Below are 15,180 nucleotides of genomic sequence, written 5' to 3'. Positions count from 1 at the left end.
GAAGGAACACTAAGTTTAAAGTCAGTTACCTTTGGGGAGATTAACTCTTAATCCAAGATAAGAGAATAAGGCTTTCATGTTTCATGTTATGCCTTCCGTAGTATTTATATTTTTGCTTCAAAGGGGATTATGGGATTGCCTTTTTACGTCTTTATAGAAGGAAGTTGTAATCTGTATCTTGAAAAACTACATATAGTCATATGTATTTTATTGGTTGAAAAAGAAGTTTATCAACAAACTGCTAATGAACTATTTCTTTCTTAACTTAAAAATATCCACTTTATCTACTTAAACATAAACTTATCAGCAATTCTTTTTCCCCACAGTCAAAAAATTTGCACAGGAACAAATTGCTCCTTTGGTTTCAACTATGGATGAAAATTCAAAAATGGAGAAATCAGTGATACAAGGATTATTTCAACAAGGGGTATTTGTTTCTTAAATCTCCTTTCAAACTTTTTGTTATTAAAATTTTTATACCATATATTTTATCATATTCTTTCCCTCCCCTACTCCTCTCCTGTCTTCCCCCACCTCTCTACCCACCCAATTTTATATTCTCTCTCTCTCTCTCTCTCTCTCTCTCTCTCTCTCTCTCTCTCTCTCTCTCTCTTTCTCTCTCTCTCTCTTTCTCTGCTTCTCTCTCTCAAAAAAAAAAATCAAAGCAAACAAGACAAAAAGTGCCCAAACAAAACAAAACACACACAAAAAACAGTCCATTTTGTGTTGGCCAGCTACTTTTAAGTACATCTTGTATGTTAAAGTATATGCAAGCTTTTCAATTGCAGGATTATAGTAATCATAGTGAATTCCTCATTCCTAGTACAAAGTATCCGTGTTTCTTCTTGGTTAAGGTCTTAGTTGATTTTATACAGTTAAAGAGTTTTAACTGCATTGACATTTTTAATTGGCAATGCTTTTAAAGGAGAAGGCCACTAGCATCTGGTGGGAAGAAGCATGGGACACTACAGACTGAACATCTATAGTACACAGGGAAACTCAACTAAGAACTGTTTAGCTCTGGCAAACATTACAAGTCATAGACACTGTGGATTCTTGTGTATGTGACAGTCTTAAAGCAGAGCTCATATCTGAGTGCCACGTTAACCAGATTTCCAGCTTTGTGATTCACACAGTCCTTGTCACATAGCTCTAGTCATCAAGTATGACATGTAGCATAAATTAAAGTAGAAGGAATCTGGCTATGAGTCAGGTATTGTCAGTGTGGGACCTCCAAGGAGAACGTCTTAAAAAAATCACCATACTAATTCCTGGTGTCTACCTTCCCTTGAGACTCAAAGGGTTTCTTTGTTTGTTTTGCTTTTTGTTTTTAATGCTAAGTATGTCCCAGAACCAGTCACTCCTATTCAGTACCACCTTCCTAAATCTTGTCTGTCACCTTATTGAAAAATAACTTTTGGCACCAGGCCATGTAATTTCATTTCTTCTGGTTTTAATATGACCAGCTTTTGATGGTCTTTATAATTTTTTGTTATCAGTAAAATCCTTAGGAAATGGAATCCCATGTAGAGACATATGGGGCCACACAGAACTCTAGGATGTTAGACAGAGATGCAATGGTTCCTCTCCCAGACCAGTTCCGCTGTCATCATTGACAGACGCCATACCCCTGCCACGGTTCTGTGGGAATCCTTTAGTGCTCTCACGTCTTGAAAACTGTTCTCCTGGAGTAGTTCTTGAATTCAGGGCCATGTGCACTCACTATCCACCTACGTAATCTGCTCTTGCTTATAGTAGCTCAGCTGCCCCCAACTCCTCAGTCCTAGTGTTAGTGACCTGCCACATATTTCCGATTAAAGAGTACTGTGACCTTTATTGAGGAACAGTATTGCTAACAATTACTCACACTCAGAAATCACTGTCAGTTCTCTCCCACCCTATCTTCCCCTCCCCCACTGTAGTTCTCAGCCTTCATGGTTCCACCTTTCTGTCAGCTACATCCTCAACATGAAATATAGCCATAGTCCTAACTCAGCAGGGCTGTTCTAGGAGAGCCTAGAGAGAAAGGGAACGTCACCCTTCCTACTCTCAGACGTGGATCTTGCACCACTTGTATATGTCATGTTCCTTTCCTAAAACAAGGACAATTAAACATGGAGCAGTCCTAAGGACATTTCATGTGCCAGACTTAGACATTGAAATCAAATGGCCACCTAAAGATGTTGGCCAACATTTAGTGTTGTGTGTCAGCACCTGTGACTTGCTGCATGTGTCACTCAAAACAGTACCAGGTGTTGTCTGCTAACCATCTTGGACTTTCTAAAGTGGCCCAAAATGGATGGTCGAGCAGTCATTATCTCTGCTGAAAAGGTCACATCAAAAGACCTGCTTAGAAGACTCTATGCCAGCTTAAGCTGCAGACGTGTGCACTGGGAGCTTTTCCATCAAATCAGTCTAGAGGGGCCTGAATTCAAATACCAAAACAGCTCATGCCTTCTTAATTAGAAAGGTTCTCAGAGCAGACTTAGATTTCTTTATTCCATTCTTATGCTTCAAAGCATTTCGTAACTTTGTTATCTGAGACTCAAAGTGGAAGAAAAATTTTAACATAAATTCATTCTTCTCAAGAAAAAAAAAGGAAAAGCAAACAAGCAACCAAAAAAACTCTAGTGTTTTTATAGACTATTGTTTATAGCAAAATAGCTATATCAAATTAAAATGTAAATAAAATTTTAAAATTCAGAATATAGGTGGGCCGTGGCTAAAGTGCTTAGCTAGCATAAGGGGTTCCAGGTCATGCATGTGTTTATAGTTTCTTTTTCACAGTTTATAGTTTGCAGTCTCCCGGAATAAGTAGCTCTCCTCACCTGTCTCATCTTTCCTCATCTGTCTTTGCTTTAGCTGATGGGTATTGAAGTAGAAGCAAAATATGGAGGAACAGAAGCTTCCTTTTTCTGCAGTGTCCAGGTGATAGAGGAACTAGCTAAAGTGGACGCATCTGTGGCTCTCCTGTGTGACATCCAGAACACAATAGTTAACAACTTGTTTAGAAAACATGGTACAGAAGAACAGAAGGCCACCTATTTGCCAAAGCTGGTTACAGAAAAAGTAAGTTGAAATGAGTTGTTGAAATGGATTGGGGGTCTAAGGTTTCAACGTTTTCAGGAGAACGGTACCTGTGATATTGACTTTCATTATCCGAGACCACAATGCAGCACCATCAATCAACCAGGCAATGCTCAATAAATTACTGCTACCAGAAAAACACATTCTACTTCTCATTTGTCATGTGGAAACTTAGGAAATAATCATCAATGATTTTCAGCCAGGCATGGCAGTGCATACTCATAATTCTACTGCTCAGAGGCTGAGGCAGGAAAACTACTCATTTGAGACCAGGCCTAGGCTACATAGCGACTTCCAGGCCAGCCTGGAATGTGTAAGTGAGACCTTGCCTACAAACCAACAAACTAAACAAACACAGCACTTGGTGTTTTGTTGTTTTTGTTTTGTGTTTTGTTTGTTTGTTTGTTTGTTTTGAGACAGGGTTTCTGGCTGTCCTGAAACTCACTTTATAGACCAGGCTGGCCTTGAACTCACAGAGATCTGTCTGCCTCTGCCTCCCAAGTGCTGAGATTAAAGGTGTGCACTACCACAGCCTGGCAAAACAACAGTACTTTTATCACAATTCATTTTCTCGTACCTTTGTTGAGATCACTTTCTACTAGAATTAAATAAATTTAAGCATGTGGGGTTTTTTATTTGTTTGTTTTTCTGGCTTCAAACTTACAACCACCTTTCTGCATCTTTTCCTTAAGTTCTGAGATGGCAGGAGGCTCTAACTGTGCATGGGAAGTCTTAATGAAGATAGACTAGGAAATGCTACACAGTAAGCATGTGTTACTAAATCTGTATTTATCTTAGATAAATAGTAAGGGTGCTTTTGAAAAAATAATGATTACAATTCTATTTTGTTAAATAGAAACTTTTTTTAAATGCAAGATTTCAGTACATAGCCTTGGCTGGTCTGACCTCATTATGTAGAGCAGGCTGACCTTGAACTTACAGAGATCTGCCGCCTTCGCTTCCTGAGTGCTGGGATTAAAGGCATACAGCACCATGCCCAGCCCAAATAATAGATTTTTTTTACATAACTAAAGATTTGACTTACAAATGTCCATTTTAAAAATTGGGCAGTGCAGTGGTTACACACACCTTTAATCCCAGCACTCGGCGGTGGGGGCTAGGGGAGAAGAGGCAAGTGGATTTCTGAGTTCAAGGCCAGCCTGCTCTATAGAGTGAGTTCCTAGGGCAGCCAGCTCTACACAAGGAAACTCTGTCATGGAGAGAGAGAAAACAAACAAACAAACAAACAAACCCACAAATGTCCATTTTTTCCCCTATGACTCATTAATATAAAGGATAAACACAATAACTTTTTTCTCACATCTGTAGTTAGGGAGCTTTTGCCTCTCTGAAGCTGGAGCTGGTAGTGACTCTTTCGCTTTGAAAACGAGAGCTGATAAAAGTGGAAACTACTACCTCATCAATGGCTCGAAGATGTGGATTAGCAATGCAGAGCATGCAGAGCTCTTCCTGGTGTTCGCAAACGTGGACCTCACCTCTGTAAGTACGAAGAGAAACTTCCCTCTCCTCCCTCCTCCCACCGCTGCTTTCTCTCCTTTTCTTTTATTTCCTTTCCAGGATTAGTTTTAAGCTCCTCGTTCTGTGAGAGTTGAATGATCATTTTTTTCACTCTTATTCATCTAAGATAACTGTTGTTGACATAGTTATTAATTACACAGAGGACCGTTTATTACTTCTCTCCTAATACCCTAATCTTTAATTGCATAGAACTTTAATTTTTCTGTATAATAATGAAGGCTTTAAGTACTTGTAAAATACATTACTTTTAAGAATATTGAAAAATACTTAAGAGTATTTTAGTCAGACGGAAGAAACTCATACAGCAAAATGGTAAGTATGTTTTATTTTGTTTTCTGATTTGTTTGAGAATATTGAATTTAAATTATGGGGTCTCATGATCACATACTTATAAAAATAATTTCAACACTCACTGTGGGGTGTGGAGATGTACAAGAAGTAGTAATGTTCCTCTCTAGGTAGCCCTAGAGAGTCTGGGCTGGCCTCAGACTCACTGAGATCCACCTGCCTCAGCTTCCCAAGTGCTGACATGCACGTAGAGGTTGCACTGTTGTGCTTGGCATAAGGTTCTTGCTTAGTAACTAGTGTTCTCCAGTTGTTCTAGTTCTGTAATGCACATGTTGCAACTCAGAGTCCTTTGGTGTTTATTGCCCATTTTAGCTTTCTTTTCCTTTTGTACATGTGTGCACGTGTGTGTGTTTGTGTAGATGTGGATGCATCTGTGAGGAAACCAGAAGACAACCTCAGGCACTGCTTCTCAGGAAATGGCCACTTTTGTTTTAAAGATTAATATTTTTTTAAATTAAAGACAAATACGTATGCTATATGCATACATATTTGTCTGTGTCATGGGATGTACACAGGGTACAAGGTACCCATGGAGACCAGAAGATGTCAGATCTGCTGCAGCCCAAGTTACAGGTGATTGTGAGCCACTGGCAGTGATGTGGAGAGCCAAACTTGAATCTTCTGCAAGAGCAGTATTTACTCTTGACTACTGATTCCTCTCTCAAGCCCCCCAGCTCTTTTTGAGGCAAGGTCACTCACTTGGCCCTGGGCCTCACTGATAACATTTGCCTGACTGGGCAGCAAGTTCCAAGGATTGCCTCCCTAGCACGGCTATCACAAGCGCATGCCACTGTGCTCTGCTCTTTGTGCAGGTTCTTAGGATCAAACACACATCTCAAGTTTGCAAAGCAGCACTTCACCAGCTGGGCCATCTTGCCAGCCCTGTAACTTGCTTTTCACTCTTTTATGATTTTTATTTTTAGTTTATGTGTGTGTCTATTTTGCCTGCATGTATGTTTGTGAACCATGTGCATGTCTGATGCTCATGGAAGCCAGAAGAGAGAGCTAAATCCCATGAAACTAGAGTTACAGACAGTTGTGAGCTACAATGTGGGTCCTGGGAACCAAACCCTGGTCCTTTGGAAGAGCAGCAAGTACTCTTAATTGCTGAGCCATCTCTGAAACTCCTTAGCTTTCTTACTTTGAACTCTTTATAAACAGGGATTTTTAAAGCCTAAGTGATAATAACATTTTATTTATTTATTTATTTATTTATTTATTTATTTATTTATAGGGATACAGAGGCATCACCTGCTTCTTAGTAGACCGAGATACAGAAGGTTTTCAGATAGGGAAACGAGAAAACAAAATGGGGATCAGAGCTTCTTCCACCTGTCAGTTAACATTTGAAAATGTCAAGGTAGGTATTCTAGAATATTCCATAAAGATTACTGAGAAATCAGCCTTAAATAGAACCATAGGAAATATACAACAGGATGGCCAAAACAACAAATGGTGTAAGTGTGCATGGAAGAGTTCTTGGTGGAGCAGCTAGTCAGCAATTAAGCTCTGACTAAGAACATTTTTCACAAGACTTGAGTTCCTTTTCTCAATTCTCTTCTATGGAAAACTTTTCTGTTCAACCTCTGACCTAGAGAGCAAATGTCAGACATTAACCTTAGTTATTATTACTGTTATCATTATTTACAATGTACATATTTGTGAAACATTTATACTTACAAGTGTGGCACTTGTGAACCTACCTCTGCTGGTCGAAGCAACTCTGAGGTCAGTACACCAACGGCCACAAGATGGAGATGTTGCTCAGTGAGAGTGGAAAGCAACCAGGCTACACTCCACAAAAAACGAGCTCTTCCTCAGGATGCTGGTGCTGAGCTAAAGCCTGGCTTGGGCACAGATGTTCCACTGCTCCTGGGTCCCTGTGGGCAGCTGTGTCTGGAGGTACTGAGATATCGTTACAGATATCTTTGGGCCTCACTCCTTCCTTCTTCCTACTTGACCTTACCCCGCCCAGTCCTCCCTGTTCTCCCTCCTAACTGAAGGGTTTTCTTTTGTTCCTAGTATTGATTTGTTTCTAGTATTGATTATTGAGGATATTTTGCAGTATGTGTGTGAATGTTGTTTTGCATGTGTGGGTGTGTGTGCGTGAACCATATATGTGCCGTGTGCCCCTGGAGACCAGAAAAGAGTGTAGGATTCCCTGGAACTGGAATCAGAGACAGTTGTGGGTAGCCATGTGGGTACTGGGAAGAGAACCTGGATCCTTGCAAGAGCAGCAAATCCTCTTAGCACTGGGCCATCTCTTCACTTCTACCATTAACTTTATATATTATGAGGAAATATTACAGCTTATTTCTCCTTCCTTCTCTCCTACTTTACTGTAGGATGGGAGAGCGCACACACATACACACACACACACACACACTTCAGTAGCCTTTTCTAAAAATGAATCATCTCAACAGAAGAGCAGTTGATTACTCTTGCTTTTGAAAATACTTCATGTTTTTGTAGTTCAAAATGAATTATCTCAATATGATTAACATACAGATAAGAATTGGAGATAACTTGCTATTCATATATGTTATTAACAAATTATGTAAAATTCCCTTTTTCTAAATGCATTAATTCACTTGGTAGATTGTGCTTGGGCTCAGGAGGACACACAAGTGAGCAGCATGGATTTGGGAGAACAGTGAGGAGACGCACAGATGTCAGCAGGCAATCAACCCCGAGGGTTTGATTTGTCTGTTTTTTTTTCTTGTTTTATAGATTTATTTGTTTTATTTTCTGTGTATGAATGTTTTGCCCGAATGAATGTGTACCACCTGTGTGCTTGTTGCCTGCAGAAGTCAGAAGAGGATGGCAGATCCCTTGAAGCTGGAGATAAGAATCGTTGTGACCAATCATGTAGAGTACTGGGAGTTGAACCTGGGTCCTTTGGAAAAGCAATTAACAATTAACAATTGAGTCATTTCTGCAGCTTTACTCATTGAAGTCTTCTCAATACCACGATAGAGTAAGGTCACACAAATTGGGGAGATTCAAGTATGTGTGTGTAATTACATGTTATGTATATTTAAAATCAAAATAAATGATATAAATCTAAATTTGGAAGTAAGTGTACATTTGTATTTCCAGGTTCCAGAAACTAATATTTTGGGAAAAATTGGGCATGGTTATAAGTATGCCATAGGAAGTCTTAATGAAGGTAGAATCGGAATCGCTGCACAGGTACGTCACATCTTAGCTCCTTCACATTTTGAGCCAATTAAGATAAAGAAAAAAGAATTGCAGTAAGACAATTAATTATCTGGAAGCTTTTGAACACAAGGTGGCACCCTGTCCTTGCATGAGGGAAAAGAATGGCTTCAGATTATTTCTCTCAAACTCTACTTTGGTCAATTATGTAAGTGCCCAGAAGATCAAACAATAGCTTAGTAATCGCTGTTCTCTGCTTTGAGAACATTAAAGTATTATCTAATACCTAGACCTGTAACTTCTAATATATTACATATTAGATAATGACATCTGTTTTTCAGTTAACTTTTCAAAACCTGAAAATTCATTCTTTTAGGACTTTTTAAAATTAAGAACACCCATTCTATTATATAAGTATGTATATTCTATTATGTAAGCATCCATATATTCATACATATATTCTATTATATAAGGATCCATACATATATGTGTATATACACACATATGTTCTATTATGTAAGGTTCTATACATATATATACACACATATACCCCTAATCTCAACCCTTAATATATATTATACCATGCATACATCTATGTGTGTGTGTGCGTGTGTGTAATTCTGATTACTCTCTTAACACTCTTTCTCTTATCTCCTTCTCATCCTTAGCAACACCACATCCCCTTCATCCTACCAGACTGAGTTTTGTAACTATTGGCTATGTTTAGTGATCCATTTCCAGGGCCATTTTCTATGTGAATATTGGAGCCAGGTGAAGTCAAGGGAAGGCAATGACTTACCCCCATCCCAAAATCTGTCAGTAGTGGATAGTTCAACATTGAGAATTGGAGTCCCCTAAGCCCTTCCTGAACCAATCAATAGTCATATATATGTGTGTGTGTGTGTATGTTTGTTTTTAATCAGTATCTAAGATTTACTAACTTAAAGCTTTTAGATTTGATATAAATTATATCTGTTAGCTGTTACAGTAGTTAAATGTTGAATTATTACTCCACATTTTTTTCCTGCTGTTCTTTACTACACTAGCAAAATGGTGCCCACCCCCTAAGGGGAGAGGTTCTGAGGATTTAATCCAGGACCCTCAGCATGCTGTGCATCTGGTCTACCTCTGAGCTATACCCTCACCCTAACAAGCTATTCTTAGACCAGAATTCAGCTTTGGCTGCTATCAAAGCTGAAGGCATGCTGCCATGCCTGTGCTTTTAAAGGTTTTCTTGTTGTATAACTTCACTGGATACAGCATTAAAGCTCCAGTAGGAAGCCTTATGGTTTCTAGATATATATACTATAGATGTTCTGGCCATGGAGTCCATGACATGGGCCTTATTCCTATTACTCTGCGTTATCTTATAACCCAGTAAAATGTTAAGAGCAGACACGTTCTGAGCCTCAGTGGGTGCTTGCAGAAGAAAAGGTACACGTAGCAGTGAACTGGAGTCGATGTTCAAAACCCTGCAGTTGCAGAGAATTTATTTCTTTACTGTTTAAAATGGAGGCATTCTACCAAGATAGAAATGCATGTTTTCATTCACAGTGGATAATTTCAGGGTTTAAATCAGTGGTGTTGGCACATGCCTGTGATCCCAGAGGCTTGAGGCAGAAAGGTTGAGAGTTTGAAGATTGGCAAAGCAAGTTCAAGGCCAGTGGGTGTACATAGCAAAACCTCCCTAAAAAACGAAATTGTGAGCTAGAAGGATAACTTGGCAGTCAAGAGCACTGGCTGCTCTTCTGGAGAACCCAGATTGACTCCCAGCATACACCTGGTGGCTCGCAACCATCTGTAACTTCAGTCCCAGGGGAGCCAATGGTCTCTTCTGTCCTCTGAATGTCTTCCATGTACATGTTACACAGACATACATGCAGGCAAAACATTCATACATATTAGAAAATAATGAAAAGAAAAATTTAAGAATCAAAATCAATCTTCATATTAATAGAGAGACTTACATGCTGGAGGATGACGTCATCTATAACCACCAAAACTTGCTGCCTCATTTTAACTTGGGATTTGTGGGGGCATTGTCCCCTTAATTTTGGACATAATCTTCTGTTCACCAGAGAATACTAAATAAAGGCTAAAAGAAAATGTGAATGAACACTAATGAAATATTGATGTTTGTGAGCATTTCCCCCCAAAGCTTTAACTATTGATTTTTTTCTTTTTCTTTTTTTAAACCTACATAGTTTGACATAATTAGATAGTGATTTACTAGCTACCTAATGTTGAAGTTTAAAAACCATTTTTAAGCTCGGGTCATTCAATAGTTATAGAAATTGGTTAGCAATGAGACAGTTCAGCTGAAGTTGTTACCACATTTGACTTGGTCTTCAAGTGTGGAAATTACTGTTTTTACCAGATTCTCTCATCAGTTGTCTGAACCCCAGTTACATCACCCAAGGATGTTTTTAAATGTTAATGCTTATTAGGCCATACCCTCATCCCCCTTCCTCCCACTCAATGGTCGAGTGCTTGTCTACATGGTTGGCAGCATGGATTATCCCCTCTGTACTTCAGAAAGCAAAACAAACAGACAAGGCAAAGAAGTGACTTTCCATATTTGACTCTGAGGACTGGAGATAGAGTCTGTAGCCTTGAGTTCATTCTGGGCTAAGCTACAGCTTGCTTCATGCCTGGAGAATCAGAATTTAATAAAGAGGACTTCTGAGCAGTGTCCTGGGCCTATAAGCATAGCTGTAGCCAGAATTCGCTAGAATTCAATGCACTTACTCCTGCATATATGAAAAGAGTCCACATTGTCTCCACATGATCAGATACTGTGGGTAAAGGTAAGTAGTGCATACCCAGTGCACCTGCCAGCTCTGCGTTCCCCTTCTCGCTTCCCCCAGTTCAGTCTCCCTGTGAAAGGAATGTGCTACTTGGGTAACTAAAGATGTAACTTGTAACCAACACATTTTGATCTTTTGGTTTCTCTCTCTTTTCTTTAAACAGATGCTAGGACTGGCCCAAGGATGTTTTGACTACACTATTCCATACATTAAAGAAAGGATCCAATTTGGCAAACGAATATTTGATTTTCAGGTGTATATAATTAAACTCTTTCTGTTGTCTTGGACTTTTCCCTTTCCTGTGTTGAAAGCCATGGAGGGAGTCCCCCAAGGATGTTCTAATTGGGAAGAGAAATAGGTCTCATGAGATACGCTTGTGACCATCTTAATCTTTTCTAAGGGCAGAACCATAGTCCTTGAGGCCAGCTGTTATGTGTTCGGGATGCCTTGGTGGGCACTGGAGAGCTGGCTCCTCACCACCTTAGAAGTCCAGCATCCCCTGGGTTCACACCTTGCTAATCTGTGTGCAGGTTCATATGACTTTATCTGAAATGCCTGGCACTAGAAATAGTTCAGGCTTCCAATGTTTGCCAAAACAAACATTTTTTTGTTTTATGGACATGGTAAGATAGCCTGTGGATGTGAGGTAAATCTAAACAAACTTCATTATTATTCCTTATATGCCCTATATGTAGCTTTGAGGTAATTTTATACAATACTTTTAGTATTTTTATATATGAACCAAAATGTCATGGATTGAACTTTCTCCTTGTGGCACCATCTTGATACTTAAAAAATTTTAGATTTTGGAGCATTTTTGGATTTCAGATTTTTAGATTAGGAATGCTTACCCAGTAGGCCTAGAATGTAGCATAAGGCCCTGAGTTCAACGTCCACACCACAAAAAGAGATAGCATAAGTGAAAAGACATGTCATAGCAGGGAGGTATTTGCTCTGTAGAGGCTTGCAGTTATTCCATTATTGTGATGCTTCATAACATTCATATCTATGAAAACCTTTATGCATATCAAAATAGTGTAAATACTAAATATCACAGAAAGCAAAGACTCTATCAGATATTTATACATAGCCCACTCTGCCCAAGTTTTCACTCCTTTCATTTTGGAAAAGCTTTTCATTAATGGGATTATTAAATAATTGCTTTACTTGAGACTGTCTTAATCTTCATCACATATTACTGAAATTATTTAATTGACTTCTATTGTTAGACTCAAATCACGAAGACAAGGAATTCTGGCTATAGTGTTAAATGTTGTACCTCCCGTTGCTCAACACGGAATTAGCATATAATAAATGCTTGAATGGTGGATAGGTTAGATATGAAAAACATTCCAGTCTATAGTAAACACGAGGCTATATTTCTAGCAAATTGGGTTGTTGAGATTTTCTTTTGCTTTTTGTTTTCATTAACTTATTTATTCACTTTACATCTGATCACAGCCCCCTCCCTCCTCTCCTCCCGGTCCCATACTCTCACCCCCTTACCCCTTTCCTCCCTCCCCTTCTTCTCAGAGAAGAGGAGCCCCCCATTCCCTTCACATACCAACCTGCCCTGGCACATCAAGTCACATCAAGACTAAGTGTATCCTCTCCCACTGAGGCCAGACAAAGCAGCCCAGTTAGGGGAACAGGATCCACAGTCAGGTGACAGAGTCAGGACAGCCCCCACTTTAAATGTTGGGGGGCCCACATGGAGACCGAGCTGCATATCTGCTACATATGTGCAGGGAGCCTAAGTCTCATCAATGCATATTCTTTGGCTGGTGGTTCAGTCTCTGTGGGCCCCCATTTTTAAAGACAGGGACTCAGTGTGTAGCCCAGGCTGGATGTGAGCTTGCAGCAGTTCCTCTTGGTTTTGAGTCCAAATACTGAAATTATAAGTATGCCCCCCACCCCCAATGCCTGAACCGAAGCTTAGCAGACTGTGTATCACCTAAGTTTACGTTCCTGGTCTCACTAACACATTTTATTCATTAGCAGGCACTTAGTGGCACCTCATCACTAAATAAAACTTCAGAGTGGCAGTAACTTTTTAATATGCATTTAAAAGTTATTCTTTAAAATTAGAATAAATGGGGGCTGGGGGCATGGTTTAGGACTTGCTGTGCAAGCTTGGAGACCTGAGCTCCTGTATAAGCTGAATGAAACTGATATTGTGGAGGGGGACAGGGTTTCACATCCCAGAGACTTCCTGGTCAGCAGCCATAGGGTAAGCACCAGGTTTGGTGAAATCTCTGTCTCCAGAATGGAACGAGAGAGCCACAGAGGACGATATATACAGCTGCTATCTCTTCTTGAACTTTGGAGTAGACTCACATTAATAAAGTTAGTTGAAGGAAGAAAATTGGTGCTTCAAATATTCTTTCATTACAGCTAGCAACTTTTAAGGTGTTGAGGTCATGTTCAAAATCAAAAATTTTAAATTCAATCAAGCAAAGAACATTTGAAAGTTTTGTTCTATTGGGATTTACTATGAGCCTAGTTTTTATCATAAATAGTTGAAAATAATTACTAAATTTGAGAATCAAAGTTTTAAAACCTGACTTTTATGGTGCTATTTAAAATCTTAAACTATGAAGGATTACATGAGTTTTGAAATATTTCAAGAAAAAATCTATAATACCTGTAGCCTATTATTATTTTACTTTAGATTGCAGATTTAAGGTATTTAGAAGGATTGGAGTTGTATTTCTTTGGGGGTGTGTTTTGAGTCTTCGGGCATTGTGTATATCTCCCTTGCAGTTAGAAGGAAACTGAGGTTTGCAGATTGTCCATTTTCTTACATGGGTCTACATGTTACAGGGGCTCCAACACCAAGTGGCTCAGGTGGCTACCCAGCTGGAAGCCGCACGATTGCTGACGTACAACGCTGCCAGGCTCGTAGAAGCCGGAAGGCCATTTATAAAGGAAGCATCTATGGCCAAATACTATGCATCAGAGGTAAACTAGAAGGAGTTACCAGCTTCCTTTCTTATTCATAAGTGAGATTATTAGTCTTTCACTTGGGAATATTGATTAGGCTTAGGTTATCTCCCAAAAAAGGAAGTGCACCTTCCACTTCCTGCCGTAGACTAGTAAGGGTAGAGCTGTCGTGGGAAGATGCATTGCTTCTGTAGTGTCTCAGTGTTTTTGTGAATGGCCAGTTCAGGTTGAAGCACACCACACCAAGTCCACAGAGGCCTCCTCTGAGTGATGGCTTCAGGCCATGGTTTCAAGTTGGGATACAATGAGTTGTCATGGATGATATGTTCATGACAAGACCATATGAGACTTAAAGCACCAAGAAAACATGATCTCTATGAGTAATATCTTCTACTCAGATATATCCATTCTCTGTGTACACTTGGATCTATGGCAAGAGAGTTGCTCCACATTATGGGGGGCTGTCTCCAAGTCTTGACACTGTCTAATATCTTGATTTAGGATGGTCCAACCTTTTGACATTCTCTAGATGGATTGAGCTGCTTTCATGGCTTTCCTGTGGTACACATAGCCCATGGGCTACAGGTTGCCTACACCGACAGTACTCATTTAACCCTTACAGCTCCTAAAATGAGAGACTGCCATGCTGGGGTCAATGTAAGAGAGGAGAAGTAACTGGGTGAGCAGGCTGGTCCTGGAACAGGGCAGGCAGTTTGACTGTTTTAATGGGGTCTCAAGGATGTCCAGAGAAAGCCAAAATCCCAGCATCTCTCTGTGTCTCTGTCTCTGCTTCTGTCTCTGTCTCTTTCTCACACTCTCCATGTTTCTCTCTCATTCTTGCAGTTTCTCTCTGTATGTGTGTGTGTCTCTCCCTTCCTCTCTCCTGCCTCTCTCTGTTTCTCTCTCTTTCTCTGCCACCTATTTGTCCAGGCTACATGATTTCTTAGCCAAATTCCTGGGCCACCCAGCTGCTTTCATGGTCCCTATTGCTGCCCCCATTCCAATGTTGCTGTCTTTTTTGGTGGCCATGATGTCTCTTGGAACTTTTCAGTGATTTCTCACAGTAATTGAAACAATATTCGTATTAGTTTTTCACGATGCTACAGCAAGCAAATTTCCCAAAATATAGTGTTTTGAAATATGCAGTTTTGTCAGCTTCCACTTTGGGGGGTCAGAAATCCGAAATTGGCTTTAGAGATATTAAATCAAGATGCTCATAGAACAGGCTTTCTGGAGGCTCCAGGGAAGAACCTTTCAGCTCTCAAGGCTGCTTATTTCCTTGACTCATCCCTTTGTC

The 15,180-nt window shown here is 39.8% G+C and overlaps 1 protein-coding gene across 1 annotated transcript in view; it reads left to right on the top strand.

The window, feature by feature from the left end:
* Acadsb (acyl-CoA dehydrogenase short/branched chain) overlaps positions 1–15,180 on the top strand; it is a 36,959-nt gene that overhangs the window by 19,772 nt on the left and 2,007 nt on the right. The window contains exons 3-9 of the mRNA XM_028772559.1: positions 327–427; positions 2,863–3,069; positions 4,417–4,587; positions 6,209–6,334; positions 8,074–8,166; positions 11,104–11,193; positions 13,764–13,901. Of these exons, the coding sequence (XP_028628392.1) occupies positions 327–427; positions 2,863–3,069; positions 4,417–4,587; positions 6,209–6,334; positions 8,074–8,166; positions 11,104–11,193; positions 13,764–13,901 (926 nt within the window). The remainder of the gene's footprint in view (positions 1–326; positions 428–2,862; positions 3,070–4,416; positions 4,588–6,208; positions 6,335–8,073; positions 8,167–11,103; positions 11,194–13,763; positions 13,902–15,180) is intronic.

Source organism: Grammomys surdaster, unplaced genomic scaffold (assembly GCF_004785775.1).
Source record: "Grammomys surdaster isolate TR1022 unplaced genomic scaffold, NIH_TR_1.0 214, whole genome shotgun sequence".
Lineage (NCBI taxonomy): Eukaryota > Metazoa > Chordata > Mammalia > Rodentia > Muridae > Grammomys > Grammomys surdaster.
The sequence above is the reverse complement of the archived record's forward strand: the minus strand, read 5'-3'. Positions and strand labels throughout refer to the sequence as shown.